The sequence below is a fragment of the Candoia aspera genome, chromosome 1 (genome assembly GCF_035149785.1).
Source record: "Candoia aspera isolate rCanAsp1 chromosome 1, rCanAsp1.hap2, whole genome shotgun sequence".
NCBI classification, from domain to species: Eukaryota; Metazoa; Chordata; class Lepidosauria; order Squamata; family Boidae; genus Candoia; species Candoia aspera.
In genome coordinates, this window is record NC_086153.1 from 253717928 (window position 1) to 253741357 (window position 23430).

Consider the following 23430-nt stretch of genomic DNA (forward strand, 5'->3'; position numbering starts at 1 on the left):
CAAATGTTTTGTTTTGTTCTTCTGTCTTCATTGGTGTTTCATATTTCTTGACCCTGGCCATAATAAAGCATTACAATGATCATGACTATTTGAAATTTGGGGAGCACAGATTCACATGCAACTTATTGCAGAACATATATTAACGATGTGGACCGATTTCTAGACTTGAATTTAAAATTTCAGCAGTAAAATAAAATAGTGTGGTGTAATTGTTGCCTCAGTGGAAGTAAAAGAGATCATTGATTTCTACAGGGAACAGTCCCCCTGTTTGTTAATTTTACTAAAGGTTAAGCCACAACACATCTTCTAAGCTGATGTATGAGTGGAATAGTTAGGACCCTGATTTGTAATCCTATCCTGTGGCTGCTGCACTGCTCTTCTTGTAAATGTCATCACTTTCTCTGTCCTATCTGGCTATATCTGAGTCATGAGGTGCTGACAAAAACCCACTGTACTTAATGTGAAACTTGAGGCATTTTGCTAATTCCAAAGATATTAGTAATTACCAACTTGGCATTTCGCTGATAAATAACCTGCACATATTCAGCATTACTTTTTGTGCCTCTACTAGCTTTCTCTATTTTTTAAAAAACTGGTTTCAGTGTTCAAATGCTAAAGTCTAGGTACCGTAACCGTATTTTCTTGGAAAAAATAAAGGACCAACCTGAAAAAGGGCCAAATCTGAAAGAGGTTCATAAGGATAAAAAAATTATTTATGTTTATAACTTTGCTTTACAAAGTAAAATTAAGGAGCAAAAACAAGAAAAACTTTACAAAAACACATATTCTAATAAAAAATAACTAAAATCAAACAGTATATTTTAAAAAGACAATTCCATTTCCATATTTTTCATGTGAATGGGAAAGACTGTGCATTAAGTGGTACCATTTGTACAGTAAACATTAAATGACCAAAATAAAGGACAAAAGTGAATTTCTGAAACATAAATAAATCTAAAGGGCAGCTTTCTGAAATAAAGGACTGTCTGTTACAATAAAGGATGCATGGTCACTGTAAGTATAGGTGAACAAAACTTACATTCTTTCTTTGGAGCCCAAGATTGTAGCAGAATCGGGGTGTCTTTCCCCATGGGATGTTTGGACTTTGAAACTGTTTTAGCATAAATGGAATATTGCAAACATTTTTCTAACGAGATTTATGAATCAAGTTTACTTAATTTCCAACCTTTGACTTCATTTTATTTTCAGCCATGCAACAGGATATGAAAGTGATAATCATGCAGGCCCAATGTTATATAGCTGTGGGGCCCAGTACAGAATACATACCCATGGAGTTTTTAGAGGAATTCAAGTGAGTATATCAGGGAAAATGTATAATTTTAGACTGATTACCTGGCTACTCTTGATAATGGCAAGAAAACACTGTGTTTTCTTTTGATTAGAATATATTGTTCACTATAAGATATCTCTAAATGGAAAATATTTAAGTGATCTCGTGCTGACAAATACTAATCTGGCCCCTTTTGCTGAGAGGTCTTCCAGATATATTGAATTACAATTCCCATGATTTCCAAGCACAATTGGATAAAAACCATGGTGGGGATTTATGGGCATTGTAGTCCAACACCTGGAGGGCCATCCTGCAAGCAAAAAATTAATGTGAAGTAAAATGAAGGACCAAATATTTTCTCTTGTGAAATGGTACGACGTTATAACAGCCTTCTGGATTCTGGAAAGCTGTATGAGAATTTGCTTTATGATATAAAACAAATAACAGTATCAGGATTTGATACTATGAATATTTTGGGGAAACTTAAAAGTCTGATTGTAGGAAGTCTCGTTGCACTATAGTTTTTACAATTCTCTGATCAGCTCAAAATGTATGGTATGTAAAACCCTCTTCTTTATGCCATCACAGGATGTGCGGAGGATGCCTGGAGTGGCTCCAGCAGTTGTTAGATCAGCAAGTGACACAAATGAAAAGCGGCCTTTCATGTGTGTGTATCCTGGGTGCAACAAGCGATATTTTAAACTGTCTCATTTGCAGATGCATGGTAGAAAGCACACTGGTGAGTATCCTCATGGACTTCACAACTGCCCCTAAACAGTTGCCTCATTCCATCTCTCAGTGCCCTTCCTCTGGTAATGGAAACTTTTCATGGTCCTTCTAGGAGTAAACATTCCTCCAACATGTGAGCCTTCTTTGGCAGCAGAATTATCAGCATGATACCTCAATGGTGTCATGTACTAATGAAAATGTGGTGTATGCAGTTTCTCTGCAAGAAGGCTCAGAGAGATAATGGTATAATTTCACATTTGAATGTTACAACAGAACCAAAACTGTTGCCATAAAATCAGCAAAGAGCTACATCTAAATATAAAACTTCACAGATTGCAGCAAAATGAGTTTTAATTCACAGAAGTGTGTATCATAATACACACTGTGGTCTTTAGGATACCTCAGGACTTTTTTTTTTTTTAGAGGATTAGTGCATCATTCTGAATGAGTGAATAATATTTGCTTGGAGGGGGTCTCATAGTGAATGGTACTTAAAAAGGTAGCTTCAAATTTTATAGAGTGGAGAAATGGGGCAGCTGAATAGCAATTCATTTTTTAAAAAGAAGAAAACAGAGTCATAAGATTTCGCTTTATAAACAAGTGATTCATTACACTTCCTGCAAACTGTTATTTTACATAGTGTTACTATCTGTAGAACTCTGATGCATAAAGCTGGAATTTGTTTCAGTGCTTATCACTGTTTCAGCACAAATTTTGCTGACAGCTCAGTCACCATTATGGTTGCTTACTAAGTCCCCTCCTAGTATTAATACTGTTGGCCAAGATATAAAAAGGTCCTTTTTCCTTGGAGCACCCAAAATAATGTATTTGTAAAAATTTTATCAATAATTCTGCGCCCACCTTCACCTATCATTAACATGAAGCAGCAATAATGATTCATGAGTTTGCAAGTGATGTATGACTCAAGGATTTTTTTTAAACACACAAAGTGATACTTAGTTTCAGTGAACTTTTCTTCCCAGCAAAACTCAACTGTAAGCAAACTGAATACAATAACTCATCACTTTGAAGAAATAGTTTTTGTAACAGATTATCTGGGTTGAAAATAATAATTTCATTAAGTAACAAGGTTTATATTAATGGAGGGGGTTTTTTTTTGAAAGTCATAGCATCTCAAGGGAATAGAAAAAAAGGCATGGAGTATGCAAGTTAAACAAATGTAACTCTCTCTTTTTTTTAATTGTATGGCATAGCAGTTTGGTGTTCATGCTGCTTTTTTCTTGCTGGGAAATCCTTGTGAGATTCAGCAGCCAGACGTTTAGACTATTTAGCCGTGACAACTCACGTTGCCCTGGATGCACCATGAGGAGGCTAGTCAACATTGCACCAAGTTGGGCTGAGAGGGAGTGACTGGCCCAGGGTCACCCAGCCGGCTTTCATGCCTGAGGTGGGACTAGAACTCACAGACTCCTGGTTTCTAGCCAAGCACCTTAACCACTAGACCAAACTGGCTCTTGCTCTCTCTTTCTGATTTCCTTTATACAACACTAAAATATAAACCCACTCAACTCATTTTATACAGCCTTGAATTTCTTTGTTGACTATACTACAGAGCTGATTTGCTTCTGAGAGGTCAGCTTCTCCCACTCAGATTTCTCCAGATACGTTGTGACTACAATTTTCATCAGAAGTTGGTTCATATATGTTTAGTGGATTACACCTCAGTATGGGTCATAACAGAGATGGTGGGATTGTAATTCAATTGTTTCTGGTTATCCAAGATGGGGAACTAGGGTAAAGGTAGAAAAGCCTTTAAGTTGAGCCTAACTCTTGGCGACCGCATCAATACAGTTTTCTTGGTAGTATTATGGAAATTGTTTACCATTTCTTTCTTCCAGGCTGTTTTCAACTCTCCAGTCTAGCCAACGGTCCTGGAATTCCCAAGTAGTTTCCCCATCCAAGTCTAACTAGGGCTGACCCTGCTTAGCTTCTCAGATCAGCCAAGGGTAGCTGGTTGGCTAGGTTTGCCATCTGCTGAGGCCACAGACTGATGAGCAAAAATATCAACATACGTACAGTAACTCTTCTTGAAAACAAACTAAACAACAAACCTGATGCCCATTCCTTTGCTTGGGTTCTAAACTGAGATAATTTGCTAAGGATGCCACACTTTCAGATGTTGTTCACACTTAGAGAATTATAACTTGATATGAGAAAAACACATCTATTTCTGTTGCCAGTGAATCCACAGGGTCTTAATGCTGCTTCAGATTTTGGATCAGCCAATGGAGGAATTAGCTGTGAAAGTGAATTTTCCATGTGTTTTGATACTTACTAAGGACCAAAAGAGCAGGTGATCAGGATGGGAATATCTCATAACTTCCATTTAGCTGGGCACTTATCATTATGTGACTTCATTGAATTGGTATTTGCAATAATTAACTTCAGAAGAAGTCATAAATATGACCGAACAATCTGCTGTTTCCTCGAAACTTTACATAAAAAGCAGACCTGCGGCTTAATTGAAACTATTACACCAACACTCTATCTTTTAAATGTGCTGGGAATTAAATCATCTTCAGAATAAGTTTCAAGGCATGTTTATTTGAAATGTGAGAGATATAACATTTCAACATAAATAAATTACATTGATTAAACATGAAAAGAACTAGGTTAAAAGCCTGCATTAGTGATACTAACACAGTGTCCATTTTTGCTTTTCTTGTTTCCTGTTTTGGCCAGGAAAATCATGCTGTGTGTTGATAGCGAACCAGAGTTGAGTTCAGCACCCATACAATGTGTCAGGGAAACGTCCTGTATACAATAGCATTATATCAGTTTAAACTTTGAAAGATTCATGCCTATAATTACCAAGAAGGTTTTATATAACTGTATGTTACTAAATGTATTAAATGTAACATTTTTCTGTATCACTAATAACTAAATTAAAAGCATATAATAATTTAACTATTTAAAAAGTGCAACTTTAAGCATGTGGATAAGATTCCAGTTAAAAAAAGAAGATATATGCTTCCCTTCCCTTCCCTTCCCTTCCCTTCCCTTCCTTCCTTCCTTCCTTCCTTCCTTCCTTCCTTCCTTCCTTCCTTCCTTCCTTTTTCTCTTTCTTTCTTTCTTCCTTTCCTACGAGTCAGTGTTGACTCCTGGTGACCACCTGGACAAGTCCCTGCAGTTTTCCTGGCTAAGATTTTTCAGAAGTGGTTTGCCATTGCCTCCTTCCCAGGGCTGAGAGAGAGTGACTGGCCCAAGGTCACCTACCCAGTTTTGTGCCTAAGGTTGGAACAGAACTCCCAGTCTCCTGGTTTCTATCTTGATGCCTTAACCACCACACCAAACTGGCTCTATATAGGTGTCCTAGCACATGATTTATTTAATTGCAAATACACAGATTTGAACTGCTACACACATAAGCTATCCTTTCTCTATACTATATTATTTATTTATTTAGTCAATTTATATAGCTGCCCATCTCAGACAATGACTCTGGGCAGTGAACAATATTTAAAATAAAAGTTAAAACTATTTTATTTATTTATTTAGCATATTTATATAGCCACCCATCTCTTATAAATGTGACTCTTCTCGGCGGGAACAACATAACAGTTAAAAACTCCATAGCAATCTAAAAACAGTCAACCTTAAGACAATAAATATATAAAAGAGAAATATAAAATAAACATATAAAACCCAAGAATGCAGGAGAACAAACATCACTTTATCTCATACAGCCACCTTGCAGGCTTTCCCCAGGATCCCCAAGGCTGATAAAAAAAATGTGTTTTAAGGGCCTTCTGGAAGGCTAACAGAGATGGGGCTAACCTCAGGGGGGACGATGTTCCAGAGGGCAGGGGCCAGCAGAAAAGACCTGCTGCTGGGTCCCACCAGATGGAGCTCCCTTGGAAATGGGACTTGCAGCATACCCCTCCTGCCAGACCTGGTGGGATGGGTGGATGTAATCAGGGAGATGTAATCACAGGTATAAAAATTAAAATACTTAGCAGCAAAAAAATTACAGCAATCACTAACATAACCAGGAGATGGGTTTCTTCACACACTTGGGGCCCCAGGCCTTGGTACAATAAATTGGTTACACAATTCCAACCATTTATTTTTAAGTTAGAAAGTGGAAACATTTTTAAAAAAAAAAATTAAACAGTTATATTGACTTTCTCTAGAGATATTCCTTTGCCCTTGCTGTATATTATATGTTGTTCTAGCATGTTAATATGGGGTTTTATTTAATGCCTACAATTTTATTTACTTCCTTCAAATAAACTTGTTCTTTCTAAGGAGAAAAGCCGTATCAGTGTGACTTTAAGGACTGTGAACGAAGATTCTCTCGTTCAGATCAACTCAAAAGGCATCAAAGGCGACATACAGGTTTGTTGCATATCTGAGCTTTTGACATTTGTTGCAGTTTGCAGTTTCCCTTATCAGGAGTATGTGAAATGGAATTGTAATTTTTGCTTTTAAGAGCACTAAAGGCTGGGGCTATGACCTTTTATATGTTTGTATAAGTTCAGAATTATACTACAAAGAAGCAGTACTGAACTTACATTGTGGATGTGAGGGCGATCTGGCTGTGACATCTGTCACCCCACTGATTGCCAGGGCTGATTCAGCTGATCTGGCTGGCTAGGCGGGTGTCCCCTTCCTCCCTCACTGCTCCATGTGCGTCCCTCCTGAAGCTGTGCGCTCGGTGGAAGAGGACGACCATCCCAGATAGAAGGGGTGTACCGATCTTCTGTCAAGGGTATGCGATAGCTGCGCTCCCCCGCTAGAACTTACGTTGTGATCATTTAGATGCCCCTTGAATGCATATGTTAGCACAGAGCAGTTAGAGACAGTATCTTGGGAAAAGCATTTGTGCCTTAGATACAGTTAGATGTAGGACAATATAATGGTTTATAACAGTATCTACCAAGTATAGGTGATCCTAGCAAGTAACCTTTTGACCTGAAAGTATACTCCTTAATAGTTTAAAAAATAGCTACTAAACAAAGCTTCTCCAACCCTAACACTTTTTATAATGTTTTTATAAGGGAGTCAAGGGAATGCTTACTAAATTTGCAGATAATACAAAGTTAGGAGGCGTGGCTAGGCTAGAACAGCGGGTGGAAACAAACGGAATAAAATTTAACAGGGAGAACTGTTAAGTCATGCATCTAGGTAAGAAAAATGAAAGAAACTGTACAAGATGGGGAAAATCTGGTTCTAGAGCAGCACATATGAGAAGGACTTGGGTGTACTAGTGGATCATTAGCACAATGTGTCCCAGCAGTATAATGCAGCTGCCAAGAAGGCCAACAACATATTAAACAGCATCGAGAGCAGCACAGAGTTCAGATCGCAGGAACTGATTATCCTGCTCTACTCAGACTTGGTCAGGCCTGACTTGGACTATTGTGTTCAGTTCTGCACACCCCAGTTTAAAAAGGATATTGAAAAACTGGAGCAAGTCCAGAGAAGGGCTGCAAGAAGCTGAAAGGACTGGAAACCAAGTCCTATGAGGAATGATTAAAAGACCTAGGAATGTTTAGCTTGCGGAAGAGAAGGTCGAAAGGGGACATGAGAACCGTGTATTTGAAGGGCTGTCACACTGTAGAGGGTTCAGACTTATTCTCACTTGCTTCAGAGGGTAAGGCTAGAACTAATGGGATGAAACTTCAAGGATGTAAGTATAGATTAGATATTAGGAGGAACGTCTTGACAGTAAGAGCTGTCAATCAGTGGAAAAGGTTTGAGTGGTTTCTTCCCCTTTACTGGAGGTTTTCAAATGGAGGCTAGATAGCCATCTATTGGGGATGGTATAGTGAGTCATCCAGTGTGCAGAGGGTTGGATCTGATGACCTCTTAGTTCCCTTCCAACTCTATGATTCTATGACTTATCCCCAAAAAGTATTTGGCAATTATATGGAAACACGCTGGTTGAAAGATGACACATTTCAATACTGAGTTAATAGGAATAATTTATATGATTAATGTAGGCACGATATACTGCAATTCTAGAGTAGTTTAAAATAATAAATTGTGCAAAATCGCTTGTCTATCTCTTAACAATCCAATTAGCATAGCAGATATTGTGCCTATTTTGTCTGTGACCACATCTAGAAATAAAAAGCAGGGGCAGTTGCTGCCCTTCTTTCCTGTGCCAGCAGAAGAAGGACATTGCCAATGATTTCATCACCTGTCACATATGACACAATATTTGGCAAAATTCTATCCTCTGACTGCTGTCTCCCTTTCCCTCCTCTGCTGGAGCCAGGTAGGGCTGATTGATGGGGAGGGCTCCATCCCATGCCAGATGGTTCATGCTTGATAAGGAAAAGCATAGTTTGTTGGGCAAACTATGGCCAGAATTTCATTAATGTGTAGCCAAAGATTTGTATGTTTTTGTATGCCAATCTTCATTTCTGACATTATATTCCTCTAAAAAACCTTAGTGGCTTTACAGCAATATTGCCAACAAAACAATCATTCAAGTCAAAGCACTAGGGATAGGTAGACCCCAGGTTGTATAATCAAATCCCAGAGTTCCTAAAGCCTGCAAACACATTTGTATCTCAATTTCAATGAATTTCTCCTTCCAAAAGAAAATACTGCTGAGCACACCCAAATCCCATCACTCTACACCATACCACCACAATCCCTTCCATTTCATGTATGTTTGGATTCTGCAGAGAAGCTGTCAAACTTCATTAACTGGCACCATTGAATGCTTGCAAAAAGTCCTACTCTGGTGCCACCATCTTGCAGAAGAAATACAAATGTTCCATCAGTTCCTTGCAGCTCCACAGCGTGTGAAGTAACTAGAATTATCTGATGTACTGACTCAGGTCATCAACCCTAACCCAAATACATCAGACAGTATAAATAAACTTACTTCATGTTTTACAGCTTACCTGGCACTGCAGTCTAGAGAAGCAAAGCTCTTGTGCATGTGTTGAGAGTATAGAGAATGACCTTGATGGAGAAATGGAAGATCCATTACCAAGCAATGAACAGATAAATGTGGCTTAAGCCCAAACAAGGATAGAAATTTACGAAAATGTCTCAGACCTGGCACTCCCCTAATTCTCAAGAAGATAAAAGAGGGAGGAGGGGACACACATTCAGACTTGCAAGATTCTCATACCAGAGCCATTCTAACAAAAGTGGCATCTGTTTCTTGGTCTGCTCTACCTCGTAAGGCTGAGAGCATGTTTCAAACAAATATTCTAAAACTTGTATATATTTTCTATAAAAATCACAGCATTGGAGAAACATCTAATGGTACAGTCAGAAATAAAATCCACTGAGCAAAATTAGGGTTTACTCCCAGGTAAGTAAATATAAGATTTCAGCCTTAGTACATCAAAAAAAAAAAAAAAAAAAAGCTGGTTTCTTAAGAAATGATGAGAAAACATTTGATGAAAGATATGCTTGCGTGGACATCTACAAATTAGGGAATATTTTATTATTTATTTATTTCATCATATTTATATAGCTGCCCATATTTTTAAATGTCTAATTAAAATAGCTAAATTAATAGCATACTACCAAATGTTTGGAACTACTTTAAGGATGATCATAAGTATTTAAGCTTAGAAATGAGCTAAGTGGAATACTGTGCTTGATTTTATATGCACAGTTAATTTTTAAAGGATCTTCTAGGTATAGAGAATAAACTCAGATTATTTTTTTAAAAAATCACATAATGTATAAACTTTCAAAAAAGTGCTTGGAAAATGTGAAGAATGCTGTACTGAAGTAAATGGAAATGGAAAAAATGCCAGGATATTATTGCTCTGTAGAAATACAACCAGAATCACATGATGTTCCTTATTTGCAATTTTTCAAGTTTTCAATCCCAAGTGAATTAATGCTTCCTTTGTTTGCCAGAAGCAAAGGCATGGTGAGAGCACTAAATGGAGTTTAAAAGGACAAGGAGGTTGTAAAAGGTCAGATAGTTGAGATGCTTGATTAATGAGACTTGGGATGTGGAGATTTGTACTTAGGGGGAAAAAAAGAGAATTGTTAAATAAAACTAAAAATCCATATTTCTGAAATCCAGAAGAACGGATACTCTCATACCCCTGAAAAGGTATTGCAATACAGGAATAGATTTATTTTATCTATTTAGGTGTGAAACCATTCCAATGTAAAACCTGTCAGAGAAAGTTCTCCAGATCTGATCATCTGAAGACTCACACCAGGACTCATACAGGTAAAACAAGTGCGTATACTTTTTTCCCATTTATATATTTTAAAATTTATTTTACCTAAATTTAAATTATGATATTTCTAGGAAATTATTCTGGGCATATGTGGTATTGATTTGTCTTAGCTATTACAACAGAAAACAATGCTTAGAGCACAAACAAGAGTTATGACTACCATCTTTGGTAGAAGAATTAAACTCAGATGAGAGCATTTACAGTTACCCTAATCTCTCTTTTCAACTCAACTCAGTCGATTTGGGGCTGCAACTTCTAGCATTCCAGCTCACATTCTAAATAGCAGATAATGGCCCTAATCTTAGATTCTGTCCCAGAGGTGAATAACCTGAAGCCCCAGGGCTGCCTAAGGGCCCTGAATGCCACTTTTGCAGCCCCTGAAACCACAGAACACAGAAGCTGAAAATTGGTGTCATGGTTTCTTGTCATTTTAAAATGAAAAACATTGAACTCTCACCCTTTCCAAAAGCAATAAACCCTGGCCCCCTCCACTGTGTGTATGTGCTTGCCTTTGATTCACTCTTGTCTCCTGACTGCTGCCTGGACTAGTCCCTGCAGTTTTCTTGGCAAGGTTTTCGGAAGTGGTTTGCCATTGTCTTCTTCCTAGGGCCGAGAGAGGGTGACTGGCCCAAGGTCACCAAGCTGGCTTTGTGCCTAAGGTGAAACTAGAACTCACGGTCTTCTGGTTTCTAGCCTGGTGCCTTCACCACTACACCAAACTAGCTCTCATCCATTGGGGTCCCTAAAATTGTTAATGGAGTCCCTGGTCACAGAAGATTTCCTACTTCTTAACATAATGCCACAAGGCTTTCTCTTTCCTCCCAGTGAAGGGGAAAAATACATTTTAAAATAAATAAATATTTGATATATAATAACTTGCTATAACTTGCACTTTGCTACTAAAATTCAGTGGCAGAAAACAGGGATTCTCTATGCTGCCTTTAGGGTAAAGGTGTCTGCTACCTGCCTTGGAGACTTTTTAAAGCCTTATCCTACAGCAGAGCTGTAGTCTGATCACAAAAATTTCCCTCCTGTGCCCATGACAATGTCCTTATCCAGCTGCCATCCCACGAGTGAGAGACTTAAATGATAATTGGCTGAACCAATATAAAAGTTGTATTTTCCTCCATATTTTGTCATTATTCATTTGCAATGTGTATACAAGAAATCTATTACATTTTGCCGCTAATTATCATGGAGCCAGTAAACCCATTTTGGGTGTGATGGGAGGTGTATTTTGGGAATGATGAGAGGTATAGGCACAACTCTTCCCCTGTGGTCACCAGCCAACCTCCATCACAGCCATTTATCTCTTGTTTGCCATCTCTGAAAGCCATTCTTACACTAGCCACTTACAGATTCTTCCAGAATCTTCCAACTATAGTGCTGATGGAACAGTAACAAGGACAATATTCTGTCTCCTCAGCAATGGCTGAGTGATGCTAGGAGATGCTCTAAGTCATGGGTGGAGAAAAGGCATGAGTTTTTTTCATAACCATCACTTCCCCTGCCCCCAGCAAGGTAGAGGAGAAGAAACTACTATTTCATTTGAGGAAGAAGGGGCATGTGTGTGCATAATGTGCTAGTTTCCCTGTTTTTGTTAATTTCAATCATCTGTATCCCCATCTCCCTGAAGTAAGAGAGGCAGTTCTCTAGGACCTAGTCAGTTTCCGTCATTGTGCTCTACAGGACCTAGCTATATGCAGTCATAGCAGGGTCTGCCTTCCTCCTCTTTGAGGTTATCTTCCTTCCTTCCTTCCTTCCTTCCTTCCTTCCTTCCTTCCTTCCTTCCTTCCTTCCTTCCTTCCTTCCTTCCTTCCTTCCTTCCTTCCTTCCTTCCTTCCTTCCTTCCTTCCTTCCTTCCTTCCTTCCTTCCTTCCTTCCTTCCTTCCTTCCTTCCTTCCTTCCTTCCTTCCTTCCTTCCTTCCTTCTCTTATTATCGTACTCAGGAGATGCCCAAAGAGGTGTGAGAGGAGGGGCAAGCTAGCCTAGAGAAGGCAAAGTTCTGAAATCACGCACACACAAACCCCATTCCTGCTGTGGGACCCTGACTGGTGGATCTCTTCTCCACTGGTTTGTGATGGGCTGCAAGGAGATATCAGTAAAACCAATGAAAGACATTGCCTATATTTACCAAATGCAAATTAGAACATTCAGCAATGACTCCAAGCAGATATAAAAGAAGCAGAATGGAGTTGGCAGTGGAGGACAGCCATTTTTATGGCAAGATTCCTTTGTGCCCACTTAAGAATGGAGTGTAGTGGAGAAAGTCTCTAAATGATTAATATTCCAGCAGCATGACCTGTTTCGAGCTTACACTTATCAGTTCTAGTTCACCCTCTGTGGTCCAATAAGGAAGACTTGTGGAAGGCTAGTAATGCAGGTGTTCTTTGTTTTAAAATAAAAGTGCTACTTCATTACAAGACTTGACATGCCTTCTCAGAAATATTAAAGGTCTAAAAATAATGATAACTGAAGTTGGAGAATATATTGATCAGAATGTTCTTACCTGCAACTTTCTTCAATGGATCATCTACAAAAATATTTTACAATTTAGGCTGAAGTTTCCATTGCATAAGATTTTCTAAATTTGTCTCCCTGAGAACAAACAAAATATGTTAAGTTCTGTTCCAATCCTGTTTTTTTTTAAAAAAAAACCTTAAATATTTTTTTCCTCAATAAAACAGCTACAAGAATGGTGAGGTAGTGGTGATCTGGACTGGAGCCATAGCTTGATATGACAATGGGGAAGCTACCTTTTTCTCTGCACTGTTTTGCCACTGAAAACAAGATCTGCCTGTCTTTTTTTTTTGGTACCTCCAAGTCAGTTTTGACTTCTGGCAACTGCCTGGACTAGTCCCTGCAGCTTTCTTGGCTAGATTTCAGAGGTGGATTGTCATTGCCTCTTTCCTAGGGCTGAGAGAGACTGGCCAAGGTCACCAGCTGGCTTTGTGCCTAAGGCGAGACTAGAACTCAGAGTCTCCTGGTTTCTAGCCTGGTGCCTTCCCCACTACACCAAACTGGGTCTCTGTCCTTAGCTGCTATTTATTCCCACAGCAGTCATTTTAAGCAAATAGCACTTATGGGGCAATTTTCTTCAGGGCATGCATGCTGTTATCATGATGCAATCTTGGTATGGACTGAACTCTTCGAGGTTGTTTTAAAGCAAAATAAGGAGGACAAAAGAGAAGCCTAGGGATGTCACAATGGAGCTGTTACAAGACCAACTCACAAAGTAACTTTCTGACAGTTCTCATGCTCTCTTGTCACCACTCCATCTGACTTATGGAATAGAAATGCTGCCTTCCAATGTGGAAGAGAGAGGGCTTCTGGCCTTGGCTGTCTCCAGCTCCTAGGCAGAAGCAGTGTCCAGCAATTGCCTTTTATCAACTTCAGCTGATTTCCCCCTCACCCTGCCAAAACTCACTGAGGTCATGAGGGAAGGTTACTAACACAGATTCTGGGCTCATTTGGTAGAGATTTGGGATTGAGCCTTTTTTGTAAGCACCCCTGATCTCTGGAACACACTTTTGTTCAACTGAAGGATTAAATAGGGAATTGAATCCCTGTTATGAAATGTGCATTTAAGACACATGTGCATAAACATGCATTTAAGACCTAGACTTTAAATTAATGATGGTTTAAAATATTTTTAATTGTATTTTTAATATTTTTATTCTGAGTATTGTTTTTATGTTACTATTGCAAACTTCCAAGAGTCTACGGTAGTTAGTGGCATAAAATGTAATATAATGCATTGCTGACTTCATTTTTTCTTTAAACACCCTTGTGAATCTTCTCTGTCAAACAGGTAGAACATAAATCTTCAAACATCCTTTCCTAAATCTAAAAAAATAATGGAAGTTATAACTGAGAAAATAATCTACCAAGCACTCTCTATACAGGATGCTATTCAAAAGCAATAGAAGCTAAGATATTAACTCAACTTTTATTGGAATCTTTGGAAGGTTAAACATGATCTTAATGAAGCATCATATAGTCAAAAGATACTCCTACTCTGTTTAACCAGAGATCTAGGACAGAATAAAGTGGTAGTATATGTTAGGATGTATGATGATAGTATATAACTGTATATTTTGTTAACAGGTGAAAAACCTTTCAGCTGTCGGTGGCCCAGCTGTCAGAAGAAATTTGCTCGTTCCGATGAATTGGTCCGTCATCATAATATGCACAACAGGAACATGACTAAACTTCAGCTTACCCTTTAGATGGTTCATACTTTTTGCACAACCCAGATGGGATTCTATGAACTGTTGCAAACATTTTCAGCCATCATCTCTCTGCTCGTAAGGAAATCTTCAGATGCCTTCAACTTGGATTTTGGAATTTTCCATTCCAAACCTCAATGGTTTAAATTTGTAACATTATTATATAACTATGTTGGCTAGGTTACACTTTAAATTTTGCTATAGACTCTAGTTTATGTATATTTGTTCTTTCCTTCAGAAGGTTTTGTACTTATTTTTTACTTGAAATTTGTCACAGTGCTCAGTCATATTCATACATTCATTCATGTACATTATATCCTTATTGTGAATAACAAGGTTTCCAATATTGCTGCAGTCCTGTACAAATGTTTAGTCAGGTTTAGTAACCTCTGCACTATTCAAGGCAGGTCAGTTTTATTCTCTTTGGAGAATTTTCACTGTCAGCTAATCCAAATCCTTGCTTGCAACTCTCAGAACTGTGGATGCAATCGGGTTTTTTGGGGGGGTATAGATATAAGCAACTCATCTGAGAGGTGAGGGTAAATGCATCTCCCAATGTGCATTGGAATCTTGCATTCCACACTGATCTTGTGATGTTCCCATGTATCTCTACACTGAAGGTAGGGAATATATAGGGACAATTGCATATCATGCAAGACCCCTTCAGAACTCCATTGAATACTTGTTGTGTGTATGCATCTATGTGTGCATGTGTGCATGTGTTTGTGTGTGTATAAGTCAGATTGTGCATGCTGTTATCATCTTGATCTATACGCATTCAGTTATTTATCTGCATAGAGATGATAAGCGTATACTATATATGTGTATTACTTTCTCTGCATAATTAGGGATTTTGCTTTTGCAGGATTCCCAGTCATACGGAGACAGTCTAGTACACATAGTCATACATTCATATATCGTGTGCAAATCCTGATTATTCATTACTCCTGGCCAATTGCCATTATGATCCTGCTTTGTGTCCATGTATATTCAGTAAATGTGATCTAAAAGATCTGCCACCTGTATGATGTCAAGACTGATAAAGAAATAATGATGAATTTTTATTTTATCTTATTTTTGGAAAACTTAGGAGATGAAGGAGATTTTCTAGAACCTGTTTATAGAAGAGTGAGAGATCGTACTGACTTCATTTCTAAAAGTGAAGAAGGGATCATCCCTGTGTCTGATTTTTATCTTATCCCATCACATTTGCATTTAGATATCCAATCGATCATCCCTTTTTTGCCCTAATAAGAAAAGAAGAATGTGGCAATGTACCTGAAATCTTTTCAGGAGGTTGACAATGCAAACCTATCCTGAAAATAAGCACCACTGAACTCAGTTGGACAGACATCTGAGCTGATATGCATAAAAGTGCTGTAAAATACTGTGTTGCATAGTACTGTCACCTTCAACAGGTGACCATAACAGAATGTCATGTCTAAATTTGGTGATGTCAGAGGAATCAATAGTTTTTTGTACTAAAAATGAGAATCTTGCACCGAAGTTGACTGCTTTTTATCAATAGGTGTCATGTAGAAAAATTGTACATTTTAAAAAATATTGTGAAGCTGGTCTAAATTTATTCCACGTTGAGAACAGGTCGTTGCACAACATACAGTCATATAATCATAGAAATTTAGGATTTCTTTACCATGCAGCCATGCTGGTTATATGGCTAGCAAGTTGTATAAAATTAAAACTGAACTTAAGAGGCTGGTCCAGATTTTCCATTAACATATGGCTCTTAAGCTTAAACAAGTAGCTCTTAAGTGACTTGAACCTCTCCTCATTTACAATTATATGTGCAAAAAACCCTAAAATAAAATTTAAAAATGCCCGATGTGAGGAAATATATTATTTCAGGGTTTGAGGTTTATTATTTACTATTAATTGCTTGAAATGGTGTATATATACATATATATCTATAAATATATATCAAATAATGTATTTGCTTTTAAATAATTAAAATTAGAAAGCAAATAAACATTAAATTTGTCAGGAATCAGAAGTTCCTGCAAACTATTGATACCACAAAGACTGTACCTATGTTTTTCACTGAGCTTTCAATTAAAGCCCATTTAAAGAGAAACAAATAATAGACCAACAGATGTTTTATTTCATGGCCTATTAGGTTTCAAATTTCTTCAATAGTGTTGACTTCTTTTGTATATAAAGTACCATCAGAATGGATGACCACCAGTTAACCTGTTTAGGTCCTGACCACAATCTATCCTTCTCACTGGGGAACTGTACTGACAACAGTATCACATTTCATATTATGTTGTAGAGTTTCACTTTTTTTTCCCCAGGCACTGATAGCACTTCTCCTTTAAGAGAATGAACCAAAGGCCACCCTTGTACTGGTGTCCTTGATTTCAATGAATTACCTCTGCTATTTTGGAACAGATTTCACCACCTTCAGTACAAACTTAATGCAGCTATGCCAGGATAGGGATTTCAGTTTATTCCTTTTAAAATCATAACCTCATTCTACAATCCCCACATAACTGGGTGTGCACTTTCTGTTGTTATTCACACATACATTTTTCCAAAATTCTTCCAGTGCATCATTCTTCCAATGAAAATGAATATACTGTGTGTTTTATCCTAGTAACATTTCTTAATTATAGTTTGATTTAGAAAGAATGAGTAGATCAAGATCCCGGTCATTTTTATGGATAAATGGGGATTTGATCTCTAATTTTCATAGAGACCATTCAATACAAACCTAGCTTTCTTGACTTATTGCCTGTTAGATATTTCGATAATTAGCTTTAATTTTCATTATTCCAAACAGCTATGGCCAATGCTGTAACTACTACATATTTATTTTGATACAAGTATATTACAAACACTAAGTTTTACATTGTAATTTTATGACTTGAATATTTTTGCTGTGGGTAGTGAAGTATGACAAGGAGCAGAACATATATTTGCAACCAAACCACTGGATTTTACCAAGCAGCCAAGATATGCTTGGGCATATGGCTTTAATCTGTTTTTATCTTAAATTTAACCTGTATATATTTTTTCTTAAATATGTGATGACACCATTTCAATTTTTCCATATTCAAATATAAAACAAAAAGCACTAAAGTGAAGTCACTTAATTCCCTTCACTGAGTACAGCTGCATCTTCTAGGATAACACAACAGTTAATTCTTCAAGTCATCTTTCTTACTTGGGAATTTAATCACTATTTCAAGGCAACTGTGACTCATTTGTATCAGTCAGTTTTATCTTTTGCTGTCAAAAGACAGCATGCCTCTGGAGAAACTCATAGTAAGAATGGCAAACAGAACAAAAAAGGGTTTGGAAAAAGTAGGCTATGTATACACACACATCCATTTTTATTAAACACAATTATTTATTTAAAGCAATTTCCCCCTACTTTTCAGCCAATGTTCTCAGAACTATTTAAAAATCAATAATCAGATGCTCCCAGCCTTCAGGGTCACAGTCTAAACAAAACAAAACAAAACAAAACACAAGATGCAAGGAAAGAGATACAGGGAGCAGAAGATTCTCCCACACTACTAATAGTGGTTGATTTGGTTGTCCAGATAGACAGACAGCCCTTGTGATAGTATTTACGTACCTATATGTAAGCATACAACCTAATTACATTCTCCAGATTATGTACCTATTGCTTCAGCATTAAGCATCTTGGTGAAAAGTTCAGACTTCAAAGGAATATACAAGTGTTATTTTAGTATAATTAAAATTTATATCCCAAAGAGACATTTGAACAAATTTATAGTATCAAACAAGCACAGTTAAATTAAGACTCTTTTTACAATTCAGCTTGATTTCCCATGCAATTAAAAAAATCTTAGCACATTTTTACAAATGTAAAATGATGTATGAATGTATCATACATAGCCCAACTTTCGAGGCAAGATTCTCTAATGTCTGAAGGAGAAGGAGGAGCAGAGAAGGAGGATCTATCTTTTCAAAAACAGATGTATGCAGGCATTCACAACTCCAACCCTAACCCTAGAACATAATTAATAATATAAAAATTTACTGCTTCGTTATCATTTGGCACATATTAAGTCAGTCTTTAGTGAAGTAAATCACCCCAATTAAACACCACAGCCCTGTTTTTGTTATCTGTAATTTATGACATTTGGTCTGAATAAAATACACTTACGGCTAACATTTTGCAGGGTTGCAAAAATCCAGGTGACCACTAGATGGAAGCAAAGAGTTAGTGTTTTCTATATCTCATTGCTGACCCCTAGTTGTCCTATGACTCTTGCAGTCCAGATATGGAAGTCCTAAATTCACTAATACTCACCAGCTTAGCAGCTCTTATTAGTGGTTCTTAATATAATAAAGCAATCACAATCTTCAAAATGATGCATTATAATGTAAACAGCATGCCAGAATAAAAATATTTTAGTTTCCTGCATAGAAACAGTCATAATTATAGAGAGCTAGTTTGATTGTTAGTGGTTAACATGCTGGCCTAGAAACCAGGAGACTGAGTTCTAGGCCACCCTTAGGCATGAAAGCTGGCTGGGTGATTTTGGGACAGTAGTCTCAGCCCAACTCACCTCACAGGGTGGTTGTTGCAGGGAAAATAGGAGGCAGGAGGTATGTTTGCCCCCTTGAGTTGACCAAATTTTAAAAATCTGGGATAAAAATCTAATAATAACAATTGTTGTTTGTTGTTTATTTGTTTAGTCGCTTCCGACTCTTCGTGACTTCATGGACCAGCCCACGCCAGAGCTTCCTGTCGGTCGTCAACACCCCCAGCTCCCCCAGGGACGGGTCCGTCACCTCTAGAATATCATCCATCCACCTTGCCCTTGGTCGGCCCCTCTTCCTTTTGCCCTCCACTCTCCCTAGCATCAGCATCTTCTCCAGGGTGTCCTGTCTTCTCATTATGTGGCCAAAGTATTTCAGTTTGGCCTTTAATATCATTCCCTCAAGTGAGCAGTCTGGCTTGATTTCCTGGAGGATGGACTGGTTTGATCTTCTTGCAGTCCAAGGCACTCTCAGAATTTTCCTCCAACACCACAGTTCCAAAGCATCTATCTTCCTTTTCTCACCCTTCCTTATGGTCCAGCTCTCGCAGCCATATGTTACTACGGGGAACACCATTGCTTTAACTATGTGGACCTTTGTTGTCAGTGTGATGTCTCTGCTCTTAACTATTTTATCGAGATTTGTCATTGCTCTTCTCCCAAGGATTAAGCGTCTTCTGATTTCCTGACTGCAGTCAGCATCTGCAGTAATCTTCGCACCTAGAAATACAACGTCTTTCACTGCTTCTACATTTTCTCCCTCTATTTGCCAGTTATCAATCAAGCTGGTTGCCATAATCTTGGTTTTTTTGAGGTTTAGCTGCAAGCCAGCTTTTGCACTTTCTTCTTTCACCTTCATCATAAGGCTCCTCAGTTCCTCTTCGCTTTCAGCCATCAAAGTGGTATCATCTGCATATCTGAGATTGTTAATGTTTCTTCCAGCGATTTTAACTCCAGCCTTGGATTCCTCAAGCCCAGCATGTCGCATGATGTGTTCCGCGTACAAGCTGAATAGGTAGGGTGAGAGTATACAGCCCTGCCGTACTCCTTTCCCAATCTTAAACCAGTCCGTTGTTCCGTGGTCTGTTCTTACTGTTGCTAAAGGTAAAGGTAAAGGTTTCCCTTGACATTAAGTCCAGTCGTGTCCGACTCTAGGGGGCGGTGCTCATCTCCGTTTCAAAGCTGAAGAGCCGGCGTTTGTCCATAGACACTTCCATGGTCATGTGGCCAGCATGACTACATGGGACGCTGTTACCTGCCCGCCGAAGCGGTACCTATTAATCTACTCACATTGGCATGTTTTCGAACAGCTAGGTTGGCAGGAGCTGAGACTAGCAACGGGAGCTCACCCCGTCATGCGGATTCGAACTGCCGACCTTCCGATCGGCAAGCTCAGCTCAGCGGTTTAACCCGCAGCGCCACCGCATCCCTACTTGGTCATTATACAGATTCTTCAGGAGGCAGACAAGATGACTTGGTATCCCCATACCACTAAGAACTTGCCACAATTTGTTATGGTCCACACAGTCAAAGGCTTTAGAATAGTCAATAAAACAGAAATAGATGTTTTTCTGAAACTCCCTGGCTTTTTCCATTATCCATCGGATATTGGTAATTTGGTCCCTAGTTCCTCTGCCTTTTCTAAACCCAGCTTGTACCTCTGGCAATTCTCGCTCCATGAATTGCTGAAGTCTACCTTGCAGGATCTTGAGCATTACCTTACTGGCATGTGAAATGAGTGCCGCTGTTCGATAGTTTGAACATTCTTTAGTGTTTCCCTTTTTTGGTATGGGGATATAAGTTGATTTTTTCCAGTCTGATGGCCATTCTTGTGTTTTCCAAATTTGCTGGCATATAGCATGCATTACCTTGACAGCATCATCTTGCAAGATTTTGAGCAGTTCAGCTGGGATGCCATCGTCTCCTGCTGCCTTGTTATTAGCAATGCTTCTTAAGGCCCATTCAACCTCACTCTTCAGGATGTCTGGCTCTAGCTCACTGACCACACCGTCAAAGCTATCCCCGATATTGTTATCCTTCCTATACAGGTCTTCTGTATATTCTTGCCACCTTTTCTTGGTCTCTTCTTCTTCTGTTAGGTCCTTGCCATCTTTGTTTTTGATCATACCCATTTTTGTCTGGAATTTACCTCCGATGTTTCTAATTTTCTGGAAGAGGTCTCTTGTCCTTCCTATTCTATTGTCTTCTTCCACTTCTGCGCATTGCTTGTTTAAAAATAATTCCTGATCTCTTCTGGCTAACCTCTGGAATTTTGCATTTAATTGGGCATATCTCCCCCTATCACTGTTGCCTTTTGCTTTCCTTCTTTCTTGGGCTACTTCTAGTGTCTCAGCAGACAGCCATTTTGCCTTCTTGGTTTTCTCTTTCTTTGGGATGTATTTTGTTGTCACCTCCTGAACAATGTTGCGAACTTCTGTCCAGAGTTCTTCCGGGACCCTATCTACTAAGTCCAGTCCCTGAAATCTATTCTTCACCTCCACTGCATATTCCTTAGGGATATTAGTGAGCTCATATCTAGCTGACCTGTGGGTCTTCCCTAATCTCTTTAGTCTGATCCTAAATTGTGCAAGAAGAAGTTCGTGATCTGAACTACAGTCAGCTCCAGGTCTTGTTTTTACCGACTGTATAGATGTCCGCCACCTTTGGCTGCAAAGGATGTAGTCAATCTGATTTTGGTGTTGCCCATCTGGTGAAGTCCATGTATAAAGCCATCTCTTAGGTTGTTGGAAGAGAGTGTTTGTTCTGCAGAGTGAGTTGTCTTGGCAAAATTCTATCAGCCTATGTCCTGCTTCATTTTGTTCTCCCAGGCCATGCTTACCTGTAATTCCAGGTGTCATTTGACTGCCCACCTTAGCATTCCAGTCTCCCGTGATGAAAATAACATCTTTTTTAGGCGTATTGTCCAGTAGGTGCTGCAGATCCTCATAGAACTGCTCTACTTCAGCTTCTTCAGCATCTGTGGTTGGGGCGTCTATTTGGATCACTGTGATGTTAGATGGCTTGCCCTGAATTCGAACTGAGATCATTCTGTCATTTTTTGGATTGTATCCAAGCACTGCTTTAGCCACTTTACTATTAATTATGAAGGCTACTCCATTTCTTCTGTGGTCCTCTTGTCCACAGTAGTAGATCTGGTGGTCACTTGATGTGAAGTGGCCCATTCCAGTCCATTTCAGTTCACTGACGCCCAGAATGTCTATCTTTCATCTTGACATCTCACCAATGACCACATCCAATTTGCCCTGGCTCATAGATCTTACATTCCAGGTTCCAATGGTGTGTTGATCCTTAGAACATCGGATTCGCCGTTCACCACCAGCACCGTCGGCCGCTAGCCGTCCTTTCGGCTTTGAGCTAGCTGCGTCATCACGTCTGGGGCTAGTTGAGCTCATCCTCTGTTCCTCCCCAGTAGCATTTTGACCATCTTCCGACCTGGGGGTCTCATCTTCCGATGGTATACCGACATAACTCTGGTTGTACTGATCCATTTAGTTTTCATGGCAAGAATACTGGGGTGGGTTGCCATTACCTTCCCCAGGGATCGCATTTAGTCTGACCTCTCTGTCATGACCTTCCCGTCTTGGGTGTCCCTTCACGGTTTAGCTCATGGCATCATTGAGGTGCTCAAGCTCCAGCACCACGACACGGTAACAATCCTTTGCTGAAGAATAATAACAATAGATAAAGGCAATTCAGTTCCTCTTAGCTGAGAGTTCTGTAGGTTAGGTGGTGCCAGCAGGATGCCAACATTTCTCCATTGGTAACTGTCACTGCCAACATTTCTCCATTGGTAAAGATCACAAAACAGGGTTCATGAAGATAATTTCAACTGATGGACAGGTTCATATTGGAGGAAGTAGTCCTCACAAGGAGAAATTCCGTGTTTTCTTACTAATCTTTAGTGAGAATTTGAAAGTATGATATTATGGATTTGGGCATTAGTCAAGATGTGTGAAAGTTCTGCCTTCCAACTCTGAAATTCTTCACTCTTAAGATATCTGTGCCTGGGTCTCTACAGCACAGGTCAGTTAAAGACCTAGGAACTAAATTAGCTTGATATGTTAAGCCTGTTGGTTTGTTTATGGCTTAGAAAATCTGTGTGAACCGAGCCTATTGAGTTAGTTTAGGATATAATGCATTGTACAAACCCAGAAAATGGTTTCAGTCACTAACTAAACATGTCGGGCAACCTTCACCTCCTTACTGTATCCCTTGAAGTTTCACAAGATCAAGTTGTTAAATTCAATAGCAAAATGTTGATGTTTGAGGTGTCATTTTGTCCTTTCAAAATACCAAAGAAAAATAGGAAAATTTCTGCTAGGCTTAAAGGGATCCCATTCTGTAAAACAGACCAAGCCAAATACTTGGCCAAAATCCTACCAGTTCTGACCCCTTTATATCAATGGAAGAAATTTAAGCATATTCTTTAA

The 23430-nt window shown here is 38.8% G+C and overlaps 1 protein-coding gene across 3 annotated transcripts in view; it reads left to right on the plus strand.

Moving 5' to 3' along the window:
* The window catches only part of WT1 (WT1 transcription factor), a 61006-nt gene extending 44477 nt beyond the window's left edge, over window positions 1–16529 (plus strand). For 2 of the 3 annotated variants that reach the window (XM_063289523.1, XM_063289525.1), the window contains 5 exons: window positions 1210–1312; window positions 1880–2030; window positions 6290–6379; window positions 10122–10214; window positions 14323–16529. In XM_063289523.1, coding sequence (XP_063145593.1) covers window positions 1210–1312; window positions 1880–2030; window positions 6290–6379; window positions 10122–10214; window positions 14323–14444 — 559 coding nt within the window. In that variant the 3' untranslated portion in view covers window positions 14445–16529. The remainder of the gene's footprint in view (window positions 1–1209; window positions 1313–1879; window positions 2031–6289; window positions 6380–10121; window positions 10215–14322) is intronic. The other variant, XM_063289524.1, reaches the window with a different exon arrangement.
* The last annotated feature ends 6901 nt before the right edge of the window (window positions 16530–23430 follow it).